A 24,478-nucleotide genomic window follows, 5' to 3' on the forward strand; every position below is an offset into this window, starting at 1 on the left:
GGTGTGTTCAGCTGTGTTGCTTTTACGCCAAACATAACGTTTTGCATTGTTGCCAAAAAGTTCAATTTTGGTTTCATCTGACCAGAGCACCTTCTTCCACATGTTTGGTGTGTCTCCCAGGTGGCTTGTGGCAAACTTTAAACAACACTTTTTATGGATATCTTTAAGAAATGGCTTTCTTCTTGCCACTCTTCCATAAAGGCCAGATTTGTGCAATATACGACTGATTGTTGTCCTATGGACAGAGTCTCCCACCTCAGCTGTAGATCTCTGCAGTTCATCGAGTGATCATGGGCCTCTTGGCTGCATCTCTGATCAGTCTTCTCCTTGTATGAGCTGAAAGTTTAGAGGGACGGCCATGTCTTGGTAGATTTGCAGTGGTCTGATACTCCTTCCATTTCAATATTATCGCTTGCACAGTGCTCCTTGGGATGTTTAAAGCTTGGGAAATATTTTTGTATCCAAATCTGGCTTTAAACTTCTTCACAACAGTATCTCGGACCTGCCTGGTGTGTTCCTTGTTCTTCATGATGCTCTCTGCGCTTTTAACGGACCTCTGAGACTATCACAGTGCAGGTGCATTTATACGGAGACTTGATTACACACAGGTGGATTGTATTTATCATCATTAGTCATTTAGGTCAACATTGGATCATTCAGAGATCCTCACTGAACTTCTGGAGAGAGTTTGCTGCACTGAAAGTAAAGGGGCTGAATAATTTTGCACGGACAATTTTTCAGTTTTTGATTTGTTAAAAAAGTTTGAAATATCCAATAAATGTCGTTCCACTTCATGATTGTGTCCCACTTGTTGTTGATTCTTCACAAAAAAATACAGTTTTATATCTTTATGTTTGAAGCCTGAAATGTGGCAAAAGGTCGCAAAGTTCAAGGGGGCCGAATACTTTCGCAAGGCACTGTATGTGATCAACCGGCTCGATTAGGTCTTGATGTAGCAGAATTTTAAATGGTGTTTTTTTTTTTACATTGGATACAAGTAGAGACTCCGTGCTAGAAAATGGTGTATCATACACTACAGTTGAGGAACAAGGGAAAGTAATTCTGGTTTGAAAGTTGATTAACTTGTAACCTCACTTTTGATAAAAAATGACCCTTGAATGTTTTGGTACACCTACTGGAGGGCTCTCTGCCTACACCCATTCAGTATCGTTCACACCCTCTTAAGCTTTAGCCCCACCCATCTCTTTAAGGATTCACATATGAGGCTATGTACTAAACAGCCAACGATTTCAAAACTAAAGGCTGGTTTATACTACAGGTGTGTTTGTAAATTTAATCTGGAGTGCCAGAGTGTGCTCTGGGCGTTCATAAACTCAGAGCGTTGCCAGATTGTTCGTATGTAAATTCAGAGCGTTTCGCTCAATGATCATTCAGAGTGCACACTGGACGCTCTGGCCGAGGAGTAGGGTTGATCCGATCGTTCTGACCAAACAATAGCAGTCAAGCACGCAAGCTAACTGGTTAATGTTAAATTAAATGCTTGCTAGCTACTTCCAGACACAAATGAGAGAACAGTTCACTCTGACCATTTTACTGGTCCTAGCAGAGCTGGTTAGGCTGTTTTTATGTTATCCAGAGCGTTGATGACAGCAAATGTGCTGCTGGCAACAATTTAATTACGCTTTTTTGCCAACGTTTACAAAATTAGAAATGTGTGATATCTGAAAATGTAGCTAGGTAGACTCTCTCACCCGTATACATGGATGGACACTTCTCCCTCCCTTGCATATTTGCAATCAAATGCCTGAATTTTCTCCATTTCCTTGGCTATCATACTCCAATTCTACCGGGCATTCCACTGATTTCAAAACCCGGTCCTCCAGAAAGTAGAGAGCAACACCTTTGCAGTTCTACTACGTGATATATCTTTTAAAAAGCAGCGTTAGAAAGGGTTACCGACACATACTGACCAGCTCATGTCATAGACTGAAGTGTGGCTAAACCAACTAGGCTCGTAATTTAACAATTGTATTTGCTTTTACAGATGGCATACAAGTTTGTTATTAAGGCACATGAAAGTTCACATGATCCAGAAGGCATTTCTGACAAAAACAATGCATGTAAACATTGCAACATTACAACCAAATATGTTTGATGCCTTTTCGAAATAATTTGCTCATTCAACATATTAAAGATTAAATGGCTATGATAGGCTACACAACTTTTTATTCACCTATGGTCATATTTAGCTACCTTAGAAGTGTTTACTTTGCAGGCTGACTAGCATCATTGAGTTACAATACTCCATACATTGGATCCCCAAATCAACTGGAAGTATCCACAAAACAAGTTTTGTATAATCATAATCCAAAAGTAATCAAAAGTATATTTTGTTTTCCTTAAATGAATATTCACGATTTGCAAATTATTAATTTGATTCACATGATTCGATGCGATTGAACCGATTCAAATAATACAATGATGAAGTGAATCATTAGTTTCATCAAAAGTATCTGTTTTAATGAATCATATGAATCGTTCAAAAAAGTAAATCATCGTTGTATGGCATTATTCGCGAGTGTCGGTGGAACGTTTTTTGGGACATTGATGACATGACAAAAACATTTAACAGTTAACTAGAGGGTACAAGATATGATTTTAATTGTCTACCTACCTAGTTAGTCTCTTCTCTATCATACTGTATTTTATAGGCTAGGCCTACCTGATGCTGCATTGTCCGACTGCCTCACTCTCCTTGACCAACGGCCCACACTTCTCGCACACAAGCAGGTGATGCGTGCAAACACAGACGAGCTAAAGTGTGGAACGAGCCTGGCTGATTTTTATTTGATTGTTAAAATATTTTAAAACTGTGCCTGAATAAATTAAATACATTTCCATAACTTTTTCAAAACTTTTCAGATTTGAACATTTTCCAAAACTTTTCCAGGCCTGGAAGACACCATTTTAAAATTCCACAACTTTTCCACGATTTTCAAGACTAACCCTGTCCATTCAAGTATAGAAAAACTACTCAAAACAGTCAAAACAGGTCAAATGACCATCGCGGTGAGCAGCTATGGAAGGAAGTTATTTCTGATTTCTGCCGTGTAAAAATGAACATGGGAGGGGACAGAAGTTTTTGGGACCGGACCACTGGAAAGGACAGGAAAGTTCCGGGGTTATATAGGGATCATGACAGTACGGGGAAAAAGATAGGACAGGAATTAATTTTCACTCCTGTGTCAACCTCTACTGCACATATAGGCTATATGGAGAAACACTCACACATTAACACAACCATACAAGTCTAAACAGGGGTCCTCAACAGGACACACCTTTCAGGGACTCACCTACCCTTCATTCCCTATTCTCCCTCTCACATTCATTCTCTCCTCTAATTCTCCCCGCCCGTCTCTCTGAGGCAGCCAATCATCTCTCTTTCTGTGGCAGTACCTCGTTCTCTCTCTCCATTAGGGAGAGAAAGAGATTCTCCACCTGGGGACAGTGAACTCCGACCGATTTCACAAATTGCTTTTGGGGAGTTTACTTTTGGGTCATACACACACACACACACACACACACGAACACAAACTCACGCAGGACGCACACACACACTCACGCTCACACACACTCGAAATTACTTAACTGAGAATGGCAAAAGCACAGAGAATAGTATTTCTAAGGACACAACCCCTGTGGCCTGTCATCTCCTGGCTCAGGTTCTAGCAGCAGAAAGAGATAATATCACAATCAATAGCAGCTGGGTATTTCAGAGGCCTTGTCCCAAGGTATGGATAGCATTGGTTTGATTAAAATATAAAGGACTTCCTGGAAAGGTCAGAGTCAGTGGTGTCCCTCCTGTTTTAGAGAGGGAACAGAGCACGGCAGGGGAATGGATACAACACAACACATGAGAGGAGGCATTAGGAGTGCAGCTCAGATATCCTACTGTACACCTTCCTTCACCCTGTCTTGTCCTCTTAATAAGGCCATTCTGAGGTCATGTACTGACACAGCTATGGACCCTTGACCCCATTACCCTCCAGCTCACACTGCAATCCTGCTATCAGCAGTTTAACATTGTGAATAGAACCAATACCCAATCCAAAACCATTCCCACCATCTTCGTCATTCATCATCGTCATTGTTGGCATCACCGTAATTTAACAATGCTGCTATAAACGAATCATGGCACAGTACAAGTGACATATCATTTTATCTCATGTTCTTCCTGACTGTTTATTCATCATGGTCTGAATACAGTATTACAATTTGAAATGTCTGCTTACCTCCTTGGTGCTGGGTAATAATAGTAGTAATATTAAAGACAGATAGTGTGTTGTGTGAATCTACATTTTCTCCTGCACTCCTCCTCTCAGTAAGAGATTTATAGAAGCAGAGACCAATGTGCTCTGTTCCATATCCTGTCAGAGCCTTGTGGCCAATTATCTGCTACAACATTGAGGTTATGGATTTTCACAGATGGATAAGGATGAATGGGTGTTTTGACTGGTTTCAGTTGTTAAAATCCTGTGGGTGAATATATTGGTGTCCGTCAGTGTTTGACACTTTGTGTATTTGTTGATATAAATGTGTTTGGGAGGCCTTCACTACAGTATATAGTGGTAACAGCACACAATACTCTGCTTACTAATGTGCATGACAGTGGGTATGCGTGTGTGTGTGTGTGTGTGTGGGTCTGCGTGTCTCTCTGTCTAGTTGTAGTCCATTCCCTCAGTGCTACAGTGTACAGATAGAGCAGTAGAGACACTCACTTTTCTCTCCTTGTCTCCGTACTCCAGGCCAAGGGTGTCCATGGCACGGACGATGGCAGCCAGAGACTGGATTGTGTTGCTGTAGACCACAGGCTTGTACTGCTTCACATCATCTCCAGAGAAGCCATCCTCGTGGATAATCCTGCAAACATGAATGTGATTCATACAGGTCAGGTGGGCATTTACCTAAACAGGGACGTCATGTCCACGGCACACATACTGGTGGCAGACACGCAGAGGCACACATACTGGTGGCAGACACGCAGAGGCACACATACTGGTGGCAGTCACGCAGAGGCACACATACTGGTGGCAGACACGCAGAGGCACACATACTGGTGGTGGCAGACACGCAGAGGCACACATACTGGTGGTGGCAGACACGCAGAGGCACACATACTGGTGGTGGCAGACACGCAGAGGCACACATACTGGTGGTGGCAGACACGCAGAGGCACACATACTGGTGGTGGCAGACACGCAGAGGCACACATACTGGTGGTGGCAGACACGCAGAGGCACACATACTGGTGGTGGCAGACACGCAGAGGCACACATACTGGTGGTGGCAGACACGCAGAGGCACACATACTGGTGGTGGCAGACGCGCAGAGGCACACATACTGGTGGTGGCAGACACGCAGAGGCACACATACTGGTGGTGGCAGACACGCAGAGGCACACATACTGGTGGTGGCAGACACGCAGAGGCACACATACTGGTGGTGGCAGACACGCAGAGGCACACATACTGGTGGTGGCAGACACGCAGAGGCACACATACTGGTGGTGGCAGACACGCAGAGGCACACATACTGGTGGTGGCAGACACGCAGAGGCACACATACTGGTGGCAGTCACGCAGAGGCACACATACTGGTGGCAGACACGCAGAGGCACACATACTGGTGGCAGACACGCAGAGGCACACATACTTTATCACACACACACAGTCACGCGCACACAGAAACACAGAGGCTTGGGAAGCCCTGAGCTCCTCTCTCTTCCTCAGCCTGGCTCCATCTTAATTCTATTTTCCTTTCATTTGCTCCGTTGCCGCTGTAGATGGCTGTTGAAGAAAGGGGAAGAGGGGGAGATCTGAGAGTTTCTCAGAGCCAGAGCTAGTCTAGGACCAGATGTGGAGAGTGTGCCCCATTAGGCAGATACACATGGAGACACATTGACCCCAGGTCTGAGATCTCCTCTTCACGACACAAACACCACAGCAGAGAGAGGCTCAGACTATTTACCCCCTACAGGCACCATTAACACCTCACCGCCCAGCCCCACACCCTCACTGGTCATGATATCCAGTCCCCAGTCCTTTTAATGGACCAGATGGAGCATGAGCTCCTACCAACAAAGAGTACAGGCTGAGCTTTGTGTTTGTGAAAGTGAGTGTGTGTGTGCCCTTTGAAGTAGGCCAAGCATATAAAAAGAAAGGCAGAGATGTCAGTGCCCTAAGCCCTGACTTACTGCGCAAGAGAGAGGCAGAGTGTCCCAGCCCAAGAAGCCTGCGGCTGTAACACACAGATACAGTTTGTGATCCTCCAACAGCAATATGCCTCCTCTCCAGTAGCATGCCTTTCATAAGACTCTGTCTGTCTCGACTCATATCACAACTCTCTCAATACACTGACAAGCCTGAACTTGCCCTGATGTGTGTGTGTGTGTGTGTGTGTGTGTGTGTGTGTGTGTGCTTTCCTACATTAACAGCAGTGGTGTAAAGTACATAAGTAAAAATACTTTAAAGGTACTACCTAAGTAGTTTTTTGGGGTATCTGTATTTTACTATACTATTTATACTTTGACTATTTTTACTTCACTACATTCCTTAAGAAAATATTATACTTTTTACTCCATACATTTTCCTTGACATTCAAAAGTACTCGATACATTTTGAATGCTTAGAAAGACAGGAAAATGGTCGATTTCACACACTTATCAACCGAACATCTCTGGTCATCCCTACTGCCTCTGATCTGGAGGACTCTCTAAACACACATGCTTCGTTTGTAAATTATGTCTGAATGTTGGAGTGTGACCCTGGCTTTCAGTAAATAAAGAAAAGAAATGGAGCCGTCTGGTTGGTTTATTATAAGGAATTAGAAATTATTCATACTTTGACTTTTGATACTTAAGTATATTTTAAACCAAATACTTTTATACTTTTACTCAAGTAGAATTTTACTGGGTGACTTTTAATTCAGTCATTTTCTATTAAGGTATCTTTACCTTTACCCAAGTATGATAGTTGGGTACTTTTTCCACCACTGATTATCAGGAGCCCAATGTCCTAACATTTCACCCGAATGTCCTGAAAAGGTAGGAAAATAACTTTTTAGAGGTCCTGAATTTGTTCAAATGCTATTTTAAGCTTAATAGTTAGGGTTAGGTTCTGGGGTTAAGGTTAGGGTTAGGTTTTGGGGTTAAGGTTAGGGTTAGGTTTAAGGTTAGGGTTAGGTTTTTGGGGGTTAAGGTTATATTTGGGGGTAGGGGTGTTGTTAGGGTTAGGGAAAATATAATTTTTAATGATCAATATTTTTATACTCCAAAAAGTCCTGAAATTTCACAAAAACAAAGCTGTGTGTGTGTGGCAGGCTGACGTTTATTGTCATGAGTCTTGTCCTGGAGGCAGAACTGAGAGTTTTCCCCTTAAACAGCTGCAAAGTCTAATTTGGCTATATTGTAAACATTCATGAAAACAAAAATTCACTTTTTGGTCTTTTATTTAAGGTTAGGTTTAGGCATTAGGGTTAGCAGTGTGGTTAAGGTAAGGTTTGATGATTTTATGACTTTGTGGCTGTGACAGCTAGTGACCACTGCGGAGCTGCCTCCAGAACAAGATTTATGATGAAATAGCTCATTTACATGTGTGTGTGTGTGTGTGTGTGTGTGTGTGTGTGTGTGTGTGTGTGTGTATGTGTGTGTGTGACAGTGACTTACCTACAGCTCAGCAGTAATGCTGCTGTGACACAGACATGTGCGTGTCAACGACAAGGGAATATTGCCTCTTTATCTCCCCTTTGCTCTCCCTGTCTTCTCTCTCTCTCTCCCTCCCTCTTTCAACAATAATCTTCCTATGACGAATGCTTTATCTGTGGGTGTAATAAACAGCACGGGGGACACACTGGTTCTGCACTACTGATACCTGGGCTGGTGGGCGGAGGGTTCCAGAGGAGAGGGGGGAAGGTTCCTACTCTCCCCAGCACAGAGCATATGTGGAAGGGTTGAGGAATATACAGAAGGGAGGGGAGCTTTGCATTATATAGCCTACTGTAAACTGTGTGTAGTTGTGTGAGTCACCTTACTTTGAGGAGTCCCATAATCCTGTGGTCAATGACTCTGGTATCGATTGTCAGAGCTTAGCTCCTCTCTAGGGAAATGAAAGCTCTTTCAGACACTGTTTTCCTTCCTCTTTAACAGACTTGTTTTAACAGCTGGCATTGTGACTGGCAGACCAGGTGTGCCTTGGCAGAGATAGGCATGTGCCAGCCAGGACCCATGAGTTAGACCCGAGGAATCCAAAGGAATGGTCAAAAGACACCCATGGATCCCCTACACCAATCTCACCCTAACAAAAAATATTATACAGTATCAGTTCTCTATGTCTGGCAAGTAGTATGGTGCTGAGGCTTGGAGTATTGTCATGATGGTGATGCCCCCCCCCCCACCCCTGATCAGATAAATGAGTCCATGCCGTCCCTAGGAGGGGTGCATCACTTGAGTGGGTTGAGTCACTGATGTGGTCTTCCTGTCAACCCCCTTGGGTTGTGCCGTGGCGGAGATTTTTGTGGGTTATATTCGGCCTGGTCTCTGGATGGTAAGTTGGTGGTTGAAGATATCCCTCTAGTGGTGTGGGTGCCGTGCTTTGACAAAGTGGGTGGGGTTATACCCTGTCCGGGGGAGTCATCGGATGGGGCCACAGTGTCTCCTGACCCCTCCCGTCTCAGCCTCCAGTATTTATGCTGCAGTATTTCATGTGTCGGGGGGCTAGGGTCAGTCTGTTATATCTGGAGTATTTCTCCTGTCTTGTCCAGTGTCTTGTGTGAATTTAAGTATGCTCTCTCTAATTCTCTCTTTCTTTCGGAGGACCTGAGCTCTAGGACCATGCCTCAAGACTACCTGGCATGATGACTCCTTGCTGTCCCCAGTCCACCTGGCCGTGCTGCTGCTCCAGTTTCAACTGTTCTGCCTGTTCACCGGACGTGCTGCCTGTCCCAGACCTGCTGTTTTCAACTCTGAGACAGCAGGAGCGGTAGAGATACTCTCAATGATCAGCTATGAAAAGCCAACTGACATTTACTCCTGAGGTGCTGACCTGTTGCACCCTCGACAACTACTGTGATTATTATTATTATTTGACCATGCTGGTCATTTATGAAAATGTGAATATCTTGGTCACGTTCTGTTATAATCTCCACCCGGCACAGCCAGAAGAGGACTGGCCACCCCACATAGCCTGGTTCCTCTCTAGGTTTCTTCCTAGGTTTTGGCCTTTCTAGGGAGTTTTTCCTAGCCACCGTGCTTCTACACCTGCATTGCTTGCTGTTTGGGGTTTTAGGCTGGGTTTCTGTACAGCACTTTGAGATATCAGCTGATGTAAGAAGGGCAATATAAATACATTTGATTTGATTGAAGTTGTTAGGTTTATGTCCTATCCTACATCCTCATTTTACCAGGTTCTGACCACTAGCTGGTGCCGTCCCTGCTAGTAGGTGATTTCTTTTAAAGGCATAGTTCACCCAAATGATAAAATGACGTATATGTTTCCCTGTAGGCAGTGTATGGACAAGGGATAAAAGAAACCCATGCTTAGTTTTGTTTAGCTGGCCACTGTTTCAAATGCTAACTTTTTAAAACCAAAGCATTGAATTCTATCTTGTCCATAGACTGCTTACATGGTAGGGAAGGGCCTCATCCACCTGAGCCACGGTCTGTTTACCCCGCTACCATCTAAAAGAAGGAGACAGTAGAAAGCTGAGACCGAGAGACTGATAAACAGCTTCTATCTCCAGGCCATCAGACTGTTAAACAGTCACCGCTAGCTGGCCTCCGCCCAGTACCCTTCCCTGAAACTTAGTCACTGTTACTAGCCGGCTACCACCCGGTACTCTACCCAGCACCTTAAGAGACTTCTTTGGCCTATGTACATAAAGTCGTTGAACAATGGTCACATTGATCATTTTTACATACTCCTTTACCAACTTCATATGTATATACTGTATTCTAGTCATGGCACATCCTATAGAACTACTGCTGTACACACCATTATATAGAGTTCCTTCAGAACGTAGTCACACCACTTTACTTTTTCCACATTTTGTTGTTTTACAGCCTGAATTTAAAATTGATTAAATTTGGATTTTGTGTCACATACCCCATAATGTCCAAGTGGAATTATGTTCGCCTTTTTTATTTTATTATTTATTTATTTTTACAAATGAATTATAAAATGAAAAGCTGAAATGTCTTGAGTCAATATGTTTTAAACCCCTTTGTTATGGCAAGTCTAAATAAGTTCAGGAGTAAACATTTGCTTAACATGTCACATTTTTGAATGACTACCTCATCTCTATACCCCACAGATACAATTATCTATAAGGTCCCTCAGTCAAGCACAAAAACCAGGGAGGTTTTCCAATGCCTCACAAAGAAGGGAACTTATTGGTAAATAAAAAATCAGAAGTTGAATATCCTTTTGAGAATGGTGAAGTAATTCATTACACTCAGGATGGTGTATCAATATACCCAGTCACTACTAAGATACAGGTGTCCTTACTAACTCAGTTTCCAGAGAGGAAGGAAAAAGCTCAAGGAGTTCACCACGAGGCCAATGGTGACTTTAAAACAGTTAGAGTTGATAGCTGTGACCGGAGAACACTGCGGATGGATCAACAACATTGTAGTTACTCCACAATACTAACCTAAATGACAGAGTGAAAAAAAGGAATCATGTACAGAATGGAAATATTCCAAAACATACATCCTGTTTGCAATAAGGCAGTAAATTAATGCGTTATGTTTGGGGCAAATCCAACACGTCACTGAGTACCACTCTTCATATTGTCAAGCATCTGAGGCAGGATTGTGTCGAGGCACAGATCTGGGGAAGGGTACCAAAACATTTCTGAAAATGGCCTGCATACTCACCAGTCATGTCACCCATTGAGCATGTTTGGGATGCTCTGCATCGACATGTACAACAGTGTGTTCCAGTTCCCGCCAATATCCATCAACTTGGCACAGCCATTGAAGAGGAGAGGAACAACATTCCACAGGCCACAGTCAACAGCCTGATCAACTTTATGTGAAGGAGATGTGTCACATATCTGTATTCCCAGTTATGTGAAATCCATAGATTAGGGCCTAATTTATTTATTTAAATTGACTGATTTCCTTATATGAACTGTAAAACTGTAAAATGAACTCAGGAAATCTTGGAAATTGTTTCCTAATTCCATTATTTTACATTTAGATGTGTGTGTATTGTTGTGAATTGTTTTTAGATACTACTGCACTGTTGGAGCTAGGAACACAAGCATTTTGAATATGCTAAATATGTATGTGACCAATAAAATTTGATTTGATATACTGTATATACACTGAACAAAAATTAATGCAACCAGTCAGTATCCATTTGCCTCATGTAGCACGACACATCTCCTTCGCATGCAGGCAAAGGAAGAACAGGGACATTTGCAGCTTCCAGGAATTGTGTACAGATCCTTGCGACATGGGGCAGTGCATGATCATGCGGAAACATGAGATGATGGCGGTGGATGAATGGCACAACAATGGGCCTCAGGACAATATTTCGAGCCGCAGCTCCATACTGAACTGATACTATATACTCATTGTTGTGTTGGGATTGGAGTGGGACCTGGGGTGTCTGTGGGTGTCTTTTGACCAGTTCTTTGGATTCCTCATGTCTAACTCATTGTTTGGTCCAAATCAGATGTTGGGTACCATAGTTATTGAATATTATATGAATCCTATAAATTAAAATGGCCAATTTGGGTGCAATCAATTCTCTTAAATTCTCAGAGATAAAATTATATTTCAACAAAATAATGATGCAGGAATGCAAATCCAGAAACAACAAACAATTTTGGAACAATCTGAGATGGAGGGTGTTTGAAATCCTTTTTCTTTTGTGCTTTTTTATGTGGAACGACCCACCTGGCAAAGACCTGCCAACATGCCCTGCACTGCTCTGTACTAGAGGTCAACCGATTAATCGGAATGGCCGATTAATTAGGGCCGATTTCAAGTTTTCATAACAATCGGAAATCTGTATTTTCGGGTTCCGATTTTGCAGATTTTTTTATTTATATATATTTTTTATACCTTTATTTAACTAAGCAAGTCAGATAATTAAGAACATTCTTATTTTCAATGACGACCTAGGAACGGTGGGTTAACTGCCTTGTTCAGGGGCAGAACGGCAGATTTTCACCTTGTCAGCTCGGGGGATCCAATCTTGCAACCTTACAGTTAACTTGTCCAACGCTCTAACCACCTGCCTCTCATTGCACTCCACGAGGAGCCTGCTTGTTACGCGAATGCAGTAGAAGCCAAAGTAAGTTACTAGCTAGCATTAAACTTATCTTATAAATAACAATCAATCAATCATAATCACTAGTTATGGTTGATGATATTACTAGTTTATCTAGCGTGTCCTGCGTTGCATATAATCGATGCAACGCAGGGGAATGATTTACAAAAGCGGAAAAAGCACAATCGTTGGACAACTGCACCTAACCATAAACACCAATGCCTTTCTTAAAATCAATACACAGAAGTATATATTTTTAAACCTGCATATTTAGCTAAAAATAAATCCAGGTTAGCAGGCAATATTAACCAGGTGAAATTCTGTCATTTCTCTTGTGTCCATTGCACGCAGAGTCAGGGTATATGCAACAGTTTGGGCAGCCTGGATCATTGCAAACTAATTTGCCAGAATTTTACGTAATTATGACATAACATTGAAGGTTGTGCAGTGTAACAAAAATATTTTGACTAAGGGATGCCACTCGTTAGATAAAATACAGAACGGTTCCGTATTTCACTGAAATAATAAACGTTTTGTTTTCGAAATGATAGATGACCATATTAATGTATTTCTGTGTGTTATGTTATAATTAAGTATATGATTTGATAGAGCAGTCTGACTGAGCGATGGTAAGCAGCAGCAGGCTCGTAAGCATTCATTCAAACAGCACTTTCGTGCATTTTGCCAGCAGCTCTTCGCAAGCACAGCGCTGTTTATGACTTCAAACCTATCAGCCTAATGGCTGGTGTAACCGATGTGAAATGGCTAGCTAGTTAGCTGGGTGTGCGCTAATAGCGTTTCAAACGTCACTCGCTCTGAGACTTGGAGTAGTTATTCCCCTTCCTCTGCAAGGGCCGGGGCTTTTGTGGAGCGATGGGTAACGCTGCTTCGAGTGTGGCTGTTGTTGATGTGTTCCTGGTTCGAGCCCAGGTAGGGGCAAGGAGAGGGACGGAAGCTATACAGTTACACTGGCAATACTATAGTGCCTTTAAGAACATCCAATAGTCAAAAGGTATACGAAATAGAAATGGTATAGAGAGAAATAGTCCTATAAATACTACATTAACTACAACCTAAAACCTCTTACCTTGGAATATTGAAGACTCATGTTAAAAGGAGCCACCAACTTTCATACAGTGCCTTGCGAAAGTATTCGGCCCCCTTGAACTTTGCGACCTTTTGCCACATTTCAGGCTTCAAACATAAAGATATAAAACTGTATTTTTTTGTGAAGAATCAACAACAAGTGGGACACAATCATGAAGTAGAACGACATTTATTGGATATTTCAAACTTTTTTAACAAATCAAAAACTGAAAAATTGGGCGTGCAAAATTATTCAGCCCCCTTAAGTTAATACTTTGTAGTGCCACCTTTTGCTGCGATTACAGCTGTAAGTCGCTTGGGGTATGTCTATCAGTTTTGCACATCGAGAGACTGACATTTTTTCCCATTCCTCCTTGCAAAACAGCTCAAGCTCAGTGAGGTTGGATGGAGAGCATTTGTGAACAGCAGTTTTCAGTTCTTTCCACAGATTCTCGATTGGATTCAGGTCTGGACTTTGACTTGGCCATTCTAACACCTGGATATGTTTATTTTTGAACCATTCCATTGTAGATTTTGCTTTATGTTTTGGATCATTGTCTTGTTGGAAGACAAATCTCCGTCCCAGTCTCAGGTCTTTTGCAGACTCCATCAGGTTTTCTTCCAGAATGGTCCTGTATTTGGCTCCATCCATCTTCCCATCAATTTTAACCATTTTCCCTGTCCCTGCTGAAGAAAAGCAGGCCCAAACCATGATGCTGCCACCACCATGTTTGACAGTGGGGATGGTGTGTTCAGGGTGATGAGCTGTGTTGCTTTTACGCCAAACATAACGTTTTGCATTGTTGCCAAAAAGTTCAATTTTGGTTTCATCTGACCAGAGCACCTTCTTCCACATGTTTGGTGTGTCTCCCAGGTGGCTTGTGGCAAACTTTAAACTACACTTTTTATGGATACCTTTAAGAAATGGCTTTCTTCTTGCCACTCTTCCATAAAGGCCAGATTTGTGCAATATACGACTGATTGTTGTCCTATGGACAGAGTCTCCCACCTCAGCTGTAGATTCATCCAGAGTGATCATGGGCCTCTTGGCTGCATCTCTGATCAGTCTTCTCCTTGTATGAGCTGAAAGTTTAGAGGGACGGCCAGGTCTTGGTAGATTTGCAGTGGTCTGATACTCCTTCCATTTCAATATTATCGCTTGCACAGTGCTTAGGAAATCTTTTTGTATCCAAATCCGGCTTTAAACTTCTTCACAACAGTATCTCGGACCTGCCTGGTGTGTTCCTTGTTCTTCATGATGCTCTCTGCGCTTTTAACGGACCTCTGAGACTATCACAGTGCAGGTGCATTTATACGGAGACTTGATTACACACAGGTGGATTGTATTTATCATCATTAGTCATTTAGGTCAACATTGGATCATTCAGAGATCCTCACTGAACTTCTGGAGAGAGTTTGCTGCACTGAAAGCAAAGGGGCTGAATAATTTTGCACGCCCAATTTTTCAGTTTTTGATTTGTTAAAAAAAGTTTGAAATATCCAATAAATGTCGTCCCACTTGTTGTTGATTCTTCACAAAAAAATACAGTTTTATATCTTTATGTTTGAAGCCTGAAATGTGGCAAAAGGTCGCAAAGTTCAAGGGGGCCGAATACTTTCGCAAGGCACTGTATGTTCTGAGCAAGGAACTCAAACGTTAGCTTTTTTACATGGCACATATTGCACAATTACTTCCAACACTTTGTTTTTGCATTATTTAAACCAAATTGAACATGTTTCATTATTTATTTGAGGCTAAATAGATTTTTATTGATGTAAAATATTAAGTTAAAATAAGTGTTCATTCAGTATTGTCGTTATATAAAAATGTAATTTAATCGGCATTGGCTTTTTTGGTCCTCCAATATCGGCGTTAAAAAAATCATAATCTGTCGACCTCTCCTCTGTACATGTTCCACGGGACCAACACCACACTAGACATTACATTTACTAAACAAACACTGCTGCTCAATGTCTTAACCACAGACCCAACAGAAAGCAGAACATCCGTCTCCACATCTCTCCACACTGACCACTGCCCCATTGGGATGACCCATAGTGACCACAGCTCTACTCTGACCCGACACAACCACAGATCTCTAAATCGCCATTAAAACAACACTCTACACCTGCAACCTCGCAAAAGTTTTGTAAATATGTCGAGCCAATATCACCCAGCACCGCTGCCAGCTGTGCCTCTGTTTTCCTCTGTGCTGAAACTCCAGTGAGCGCACCGTCTCAGGTGACTGATTAATAATCCAGGGATTAAAAACAACACGTCTATAGGCAATTTCTAAATCACAATAAAGCTAAGGGCATGTCCCTGGGGTTTCTGATGTCCCTGGGGTTTCTGATGTCCCTGGGGTTTCTGATGTCCCTGGGGTTTCTGATGTCCCTGGGGTTTCTGATGTCCCTGGGGTTTCTGATGTCCCAGGGGTCGAATGATTCATTGTTCTGTTTCTAATAGGAGACACTGAAAGTACAGCAAGTCCTTATACCAGGCCACCTGTCAGAAAGAGCAGGTCCAGGCCCACACCACTGGTCAGCTAGCTACAACACACAGTACAGTCTGCAGAGTGCAAGTCAGGAGCTGATACAATAGTGATTACAAGTCACTCTACAAGGGTGATTAAAGTCTTGTCTTTCCCCCTGTGTCCCATTGCAGAGCAGTGGAGGGAGAGAGCTCTGATAAGAGACTGCAGGATTTACCATACCACACTGGGCAGTGTAACCTGCTGTCTGCTACAGCATATGGTAAAACCAGCCTTCCCAGTGAGAAGGGTCAAAAGGCTTCTGCTTTACCCTTGAGTGTAAGGACATGAAAAGTACAGTTTTTTTTTAATCGTTATGGCTTTCATTAGTGTGTTGCATTTTCCAAGTCATCTTCCCTTGGTTTCCATTCCTCTCTGCAAAGCCTCATCAGGCAGTGTGTGTGGGTGGAACACCACAGGAGAGCTCAGATCATTATTACTGCCTTCCCTTCCCACCAAGTTTATAAAGGGACCCTCATTAAGTAACAGATAGAGAGAGGGGGGAGAGAGAGAGAGGGGGGGGGGGGAGAAATAAAGAAAATAGGTACAGAGTAACGGAGCAGCACAATTGGAGGATCATTTTAATGTTCGAAGGGTCTGTGCTTTTCACGCTTGAGGACTTTTCTCATTTGGGTCTCTCCAGGCCGTCTGTCAGCTGGGAGGAGAGGAGAGGAGGGAGGGGAGGGCGACAGGTAGCCGCTGGGGAGGGCAGAACAGAGAGCACATTAGGCCCTCCTTGGTGTCTGACACGTGGAGATCTGTGAACTGGAACCTCTACCACCACTGCCTCTCACACAGAGGGGCTTCTAAGAAGTGATGGAGTGGTAATTTTGCATTCTAGCCATGTACTGTACTGACTGACTAAATGCAACGTACTTGTTTTGTTGAGAGAAGTACGAGGGGATGAATGGGATTTTTAAGCCAGTAATTTTGAGTTTGCAAATCGTCATGCCACACAAATGATCCTTTGTGCTCCCGGCACGCTCCAGTGCTGTTGCTGTCATCGGCCCCGGGACACAGCTACTTTGATTCCCTACCAGCGTTGGGGGCACTATTTATAACCTCTGCAATCAGAGGAGCGCTGCCTCCCAAGCATCAGATGCTCCAGCCTTTAGCACCAATCTGTCCCCCACACCCCGAGGTTGACTCACAGACACACACAGACTGCTACCTAAATGGCACCCCCTTTCCTTTTTAGTGCCCATAGACCCCATTGGACTCTGATCAAAAAAATAGTGCACTATATTGGGAATAGGATGTAATTTGGGATGCACAGACACCGCCAGGGTTACGGCAGCACCACACCTCAGCTAGTCCTAGATTGGAACAGGCACACAACATCACTCCCTCACCACTCCCTCACTGCATTCAACTTCCATCTCACATTAGCTTTATGATATCAAACCGCAATGTCTATATTCATACAAAAACACAATCACACAACAGTAATTATAGGGTGTATCTAAGGACCCACTGTATTTTACCCTCCCCCTCTCTTTCCACCTCTCTCTTGCTAAAACACTGCATCTTCCTGACTCTTATCTGCTGATCCCTCCTCTCACCCTCCCAGACCCCGCTCAGAGCTAAATTCTGCCAGAGATTATGAAGTGTCCTCTATCAATTGGGACTTGCCAGCTGGTTGCTGGGAGAGGGTGACAGTAATTTTGGGTTTGCTTCACACACAGCCTTGATCAGTCACAAACGCTGAATAATTACAGCGATAGATCTGCATGACTACAGCTGTCATTAAATCCCAGCCTGATCCCTCCCTAAACAGCAGCCATTGTCCCCTCATTCACACAGTCCTCTGCTTCCACCCCTCTTCCTCCCCTCCCCCTCCTGGTCGTTTGTCACCCTGTAATTATATCTGCCATTGTCATCTCCCCTGGAACCCAAGGAGGAGAAGGAGCAGGGGATGAATATAAGAGGTGTATTGCTGAGGCAGCAGAATATCACCTTTGAGCACTGCAGGGTTTTGGGCTCTAGCCTGTTCTGATCACAGCTATATTTAACCAGTTTGGAGGATACAGGGTGGCAGGGTAGCCTAGTGGTTAGAGTGTTGGACTAGTAACCGAAAGGTTGCAAGTTTGAATCCCTGAGCTGACAAGGTACAAATCTGTCGTTCTGCCCCTGAACAGCCACTGTTCCTAGGCCGTCATTGAAAATAACAATTTGTTCTTAACTGACTTGCCTAGTAAAAAAAATAAAAAATCTCAGCCATGCATAAACTAGTGGTATACCGAAACATCTGTACTTTTCAGTACTAAAACATGAAAAACGGTTCCGTACTTTTTGTTACTAGCTCTAGCCTGTCCCAGGAGTCTGGGCTAAATCATGTTTGCTCCCCTCTCATGCTGCACAGAAGTTAATACACTTAAATAATGGAACACGGCATGTAGAAATGTTTCAACTTAATTCATGTTCACAAAACAATGTCCATACAGGCTAGCCTAGAACACACTAGCTACAATGTGAGATGATACCATCAGCTTCCAGCTTTGTAGGCTTACAGTACTTTCCTTGCACGTTTACAGCTAAAGATAACATCAATTCACTACCCTAGTACTTTGTTTGTGATAATATGCAAACCATAATGCAAAATATGCTGATTTCAAAGCTGATTTCACTTAATCGTCTCTCCTTCACGTCTCCCCCTTGAACTGACTGTGGGCTCTATTTAACAAACCTAACGTAATGGTACATCTTAGTGCTAGCGGTAGCGACATAGGTCCAGGGGTGTGTCAGAAATATGTTTGCTATTTTCACTGCGGGAATTATGAGCACAAGAGCTGGAGGTAGCCAGTCGTAAATAAATTAGTTTTAGGTGTGTCGAGGCTTGACTCCTCACTGGCTTATCAGAATGTGCTCCATAGATAGATATTTGTTTGCTTCAAGTTGTGTATTTACGTTTATTTACGCATTGCGTTGTCCGTCACCAATTCGAATGTTAAATAGCCTACAGAAACAAAATAACTAAATGTAGGCCTATCCCATCCTTGTTAAATATGTTGAATGTTTGCAGTCCACATTGTTAAGTAATTGCATGGCTTCAGTATGGAAATGTAACATGGCATTTGCACTGATATCGGGGCAAGATCTGCTGTAAATTGCATTATGCATATGTCTCAGCCATGGGCACGCCAAACTTTGTCAATTTACTATTGATAAGGCCCTAAAAAGATTGTGAATAATTGTAATGAAATTCAAATGAATACTCAACTTGTTTTAAATAAACAGGCACCGCAATTACTCCCAATGGGCATTTAATATTAAGACGTTTTCACAGAACCTGGACAAAGATCCAATATGAAGAGAAAGGGGGAATGTCGACTCACCGTTATACAGCTCCCAAATGTTTAATAAACATAATGGAACCACCTTACAGATCGCACTCACACATCTCCAGAAATAGCAGAAGGCTCCTAAATTGCATTGCATGCGAGCAATGGACATTCTCACCATAAAGTCAGGATGGTGAATCATTCTATTAACTTTGGGTTTTAATCAAATTAAAACAAAAAACAAACAATCCATTTTTTTTCTCAAACAACAATATTTCTAAATAGGTTGGGGTCGGAAGCACGATATCATAAAATCGGCAGGATGAAAAAGACATGAACCTTTGTTATAGTAGCCCAGCGGTAAGGGTAGCCTATGGAGGCCGTTGTTATAGTAGCCCAGCGGTAAGGGTAGCCTATGGAGGCCGTTGTTATAGTAGCCCAGCGGTAAGGGTAGCCTATGGAGGCCGTTGTTATAGTAGCCCAGCGGTAAGGGTAGCCTACGGAGGCCGTTGTTATAGTAGCCCAGCGGTAAGGGTAGCCTATGGAGGCCGTTGTTATAGTAGCCCAGCGGTAAGGGTAGCCTATGGAGGCCGTTGTTATAGTAGCCCAGCGGTAAGGGTAGCCTATGGAGGCCGTTGTTATAGTAGCCCAGCGGTAAGGGTAGCCTATGGAGGCCGTTGTTATAGTAGCCCAGCGGTAAGGGTAGCCTATGGAGGCCGTTGTTATAGTAGCCCAGCGGTAAGGGTAGCCTATGGAGGCCGTTGTTATAGTAGCCCAGCGGTAAGGGTAGCCTATGGAGGCCGTTGTTATAGTAGCCCAGCGGTAAGGGTAGCCTACGGAGGCCGTTGTTATAGTAGCCCAGCGGTAAGGGTAGCCTATGGAGGCCGTTGTTATAGTAGCCCAGCGGTAAGGGTAGCCTATGGAGGCCGTTGTTATAGTAGCCCAGCGGTAAGGGTAGCCTATGGAGGCCGTTGTTATAGTAGCCCAGCGGTAAGGGTAGCCTATGGAGGCCGTTGTTATAGTAGCCCAGCGGTAAGGGTAGCCTATGGAGGCCGTTGTTATAGTAGCCCAGCGGTAAGGGTAGCCTATGGAGGCCGTTGTTATAGTAGCCCAACGGTAAGGGTAGCCTATGGAGGCCGTTGTTATAGTAGCCCAGCGGTAAGGGTAGCCTATGGAGGCCATTGTTATAGTAGCCCAGCGGTAAGGGTAGCCTATGGAGGCCGTTGTTATAGTAGCCCAGCGGTAAGGGTAGCCTATGGAGGCCGTTGTTATAGTAGCCCAGCGGTAAGGGTAGCCTATGGAGGCCGTTGTTATAGTAGCCCAGCGGTAAGGGTAGCCTATGGAGGCCGTTGTTATAGTAGCCCAGCGGTAAGGGTAGCCTATGAAGGCCATTGTTATAGTAGCCCAGCGGTAAGGGTAGCCTATGAAGGCCATTGTTATAGTAGCCCAGCGGTAAGGGTAGCCTATGAAGGCCATTGTTATAGTAGCCCAGCGGTAAGGGTAGCCTATGGAGGCCGTTGTTATAGTAGCCCAGCGGTAAGGGTAGCCTATGGAGGCCGTTTTTTAACCATATGAAATGGAAAACAGGCAATTGTTACAGGAAAATAACTTCTAAATACGTGGGTCACTAGCATCATGCCATCTCTCATTCCATTATGGGAATACAGTGGGGCAAAAAAGTATTTAGTCAGCCACCAATTGTGCAAGTTCTCCCACTTAAAAAGATGAGAGAGGCCTGTAATTTTCATCATAGGTACACTTCAACTATGACAGACAAAATGAGAAAAAAATCCAGAAAATTACATTGTAGGATTTTTTATGAATTTATTTGCAAATTATGGTGGAAAATAAGTTGATTTCTTACCATAATTTGCAAATCAATTCATTAAAAAGTCCTACAATGTGATTTTCTGGATTTTTTTCTCTCATTTTGTCTGTCATAGTTGAAGTGTACCTATGATAAAATTACAGGCCTCTCTCATCTTTTTAAGTGGGAAAACTTGCACAATTGATGGCTGGCTAAATACTTTTTTGCCTCACTGTATGTACAGGATGTAGGGGTACAGGGTAACTCCGGTAGATATATATGTACAGTATGTAGGGGTACAGGGTAACTCCGGTAGATAGATATGTACAGTATGTAGGGGTACGGGGTAACTCCGGTAGATAGATATGTACAGTATGTAAGGGGTACAGGGTAACTCCGGTAGATAGATATGTACAGTATGTAGGGGTACAGGGTAACTCCGGTAGATAGATATGTACAGTATGTAGGGGTACAGGGTAACTCCGGTAGATATATATGTACAGTATGTAGGGGTACAGGGTAACTCCGGTAGATAGATATGTATAGTATGTAAGGGGTACAGGGTAACTCCGGTAGATAGATATGTACAGTATGTAGGGGTACAGGGTAACTCCGGTAGATAGATATGTACAGTATGTAGGGGTACGGGGTAACTCCGGTAGATATATATGTACAGTATGTAGGGGTACGGGGTAACTCCGGTAGATAGATATGTACAGTATGTAGGGGTACGGGGTAACTCCGGTAGATAGATATGTACAGTATGTAGGGGTACGGGGTAACTCCGGTAGATATATATGTACAGTATGTAGGGGTACGGGGTAACTCCGGTAGATATATATGTACAGTATGTAAGGGGTACAGGGTAACTCCGGTAGATAGATATGTACAGTATGTAGGGGTACAGGGTAACTCCGGTAGATATATATGTACAGTATGTAGGGGTACAGGGTAACTCCGGTAGATAGATATGTACAGTATGTAGGGGTAAAGTGACTAGGAAACAGGATAGATAATAAGCAGCAGCAGTGTATGTGATGAGTCAAAAGAGTTGGTGCTAATGGGGGGTCAAATCAGATAGTCCAGGTAGCAATTTGGTTAACTATTTAGCAGTCTTATGGCTTTGCGGTAGAAGCTATTCCGGGTCCTGTTAGTTCCACACTTGCTGCATCGGTACCACTTTCCGTGCAGTAGCAGAGAGAACAGTCTATGACTTGGGTGACATAGGTCCTGGATGGCAGGGAGTTTGACCCCAGTGATGTACTGGGCCTCACTACCCTGTGTAGCGCCTTGCAGTCAGATGCCAAGCGGTTGCCATACCAAGCGGCGATGCAGCCAGTCAAGATGCTCTCAGTGGTGCAGCTGTAGAACGTTTTGAGGCTCTGAGGAACCATGCTAAATCTTTTCAGCCTCCTGGTGTGGAAGAGGCACTGTCATGCCTTCTTCACAACTGTGTTGGTGTGTGTAGACCATGCTAATTTCTTAAGAGATGTGAACACAGAGGAACTTAAAGTTCTCGACCCTCTCCACTACAGCCATGTCAATGTGGATGGGGATGTGCTCGGGAAGGGTTTATCACCTGTAGCTCCATGAAATCAGCCAAAACCAGCTCAATAACTGAATGCAAGCACACACTTCTATCAAATATGCATTTCCCTGTATTGTGGATAGGCCTAAGCTGGGTCTTGAGATCAATAGATTTACCATTCATATAAATGATTACCATTATGTTGTTATGTAGTTAGATTGTTTTTACCAAAGTCAAATTGATTGTATGATTCTATAATTGATTCATTAATACATTCATGGCTGTCTGAAAAATGGACATACAAATATTCTAATGTAATGACATTGAATTCAAAAGATGCCCAATGATTGAACAGAGCAGTAGCAGAGTGTATCTGTCTGGATCAAGTGCCATTTTGGGACTAGCTATTACACCTTCTTCTTTGCTGTGGAGAGCTGTTCCTACTTGTCTGATGACAATGAACAGTGACACACCAGGCCTGAGGTGTAGATGTGCTGGTAGAGGGCAAAGCACTGTGACTTCACGTAGAATTGACTGCCTCTGCATTTACTGCTTCTGCCACCCACCCCACCCCGCACTGTCCTCCTCTCCACGCTGTTCCACCTGCATCTGTAATTAACATTAAAAGCAGCTAGAGCTAATTTACAGCCTCCTCCTCCTCGTCCCCCTGGAGGCTATCCGCCGGTGGGAAGGCATTGCTTGCCACACAGGCCAATTTAGCTACCCCACACCTATCTGTCAAAGGTTATTCTGACACAACCCAGTAAAACACTGTCACAACCTCCTCCAATTAACACTGCTCACAGCAACACAAACCAGAACAACTACGTCACTGACTATTACTCAGAGTAGCTAAAGAAGCCGGTCAACACATGGTTACACCATTCTGATTAGACCACACCTGGACTGTCATTTTATCCATGGCAAAGTATGCAATTAGATTTTTCAATTCACACAATGATATAAGAGCTCCGTGTTGTAATGTACCATATAATTAGACTGTGCATGGTCACAGTAGTTAGGTATTGGCTAAATTCAGACATACAGTATCTCAGATGTGCTCTGGATCACCTGACCTCAGATCAGCTGAGGGGCCCAACACAAACAGCCTTTCCAACAAGGCCCCTTTGTCTGGTCTGTACAGGACCTGACCGGGGATCTGCTGCCCGACACAAACACCTCCCAGACCACAGACAAAGACCCTTTGTTCCCCTGCATGGACCTGACCAGCACATGTACTCACTGACTGGCTGGTTGGTCAGCTCTGGCTCTGCAATCGACGAGTGCATCTGGACCACAGTGAAAAAGGGAGGGAGGGTGGTAGAGAGGGAGAGAGAGTCATAAAGAAAGCAAGGGAGGGTCCAGATGGGAGAGCGAAAGAATCTGAGAAATAGAGAAAGGTTAGAGGCAGAAAGAGCATAAGTGAAGTAGCAGGCTGTCCCAGTGCATTAGCAGTACTGCCATCATTCCCCTCACATTCCCCTCAGTGCACAGACAGAGAGGAGGAGATATGGGGAATTTGCCACATTCTTCTTTTCCAGAAACTAATCATGTCCTCCAGGCAGCCCTCCCGGCAGTAGCAACAGCAGAGCCAACCAGAGCTTAGTCCCTCTGCCCAGCCCAGCCTTCATCAACCTGTCCTACTCCATCCTGGTACAAGGGCCTTGATTCACACACTGACACATTAACTGTGATACACTAGTGTAGTTGAGTACAGTGGAGAGAAAAAGAGGACCTCACATTAGCAAAACCCTCACAAGTAGTGCATCTCCTCATTCCATTTATTCTGTAGATGAGTGAGAGCATATAAAGAAATTGCGTATGTATACAGTGCATTCGGAAAGTATTCAAACCCGTTAACTTTATCAATCCTTATCAATCTACACACAATACCCCATTATGACCAAGCAAAAACAGGTTCTTAGACATTTTAGCAAATTAAAAAAAA

The 24,478-nt window shown here is 43.5% G+C and overlaps 1 protein-coding gene across 3 annotated transcripts in view; it reads right to left on the reverse strand.

The window, feature by feature from the left end:
- Positions 1-24,478, reverse strand: part of gnao1a (guanine nucleotide binding protein (G protein), alpha activating activity polypeptide O, a) — a 137,915-nt gene that overhangs the window by 91,881 nt on the left and 21,556 nt on the right. For all 3 annotated transcript variants that reach the window (XM_036954480.1, XM_036954495.1, XM_036954484.1), the window contains exon 3: positions 4,740-4,881. In XM_036954480.1, the coding sequence (XP_036810375.1) occupies positions 4,740-4,881 (142 nt within the window). The remainder of the gene's footprint in view (positions 1-4,739; positions 4,882-24,478) is intronic.

This window comes from Oncorhynchus mykiss, chromosome 2, assembly GCF_013265735.2.
Source record: "Oncorhynchus mykiss isolate Arlee chromosome 2, USDA_OmykA_1.1, whole genome shotgun sequence".
In the NCBI taxonomy this organism is placed as follows: domain Eukaryota; kingdom Metazoa; phylum Chordata; class Actinopteri; order Salmoniformes; family Salmonidae; genus Oncorhynchus; species Oncorhynchus mykiss.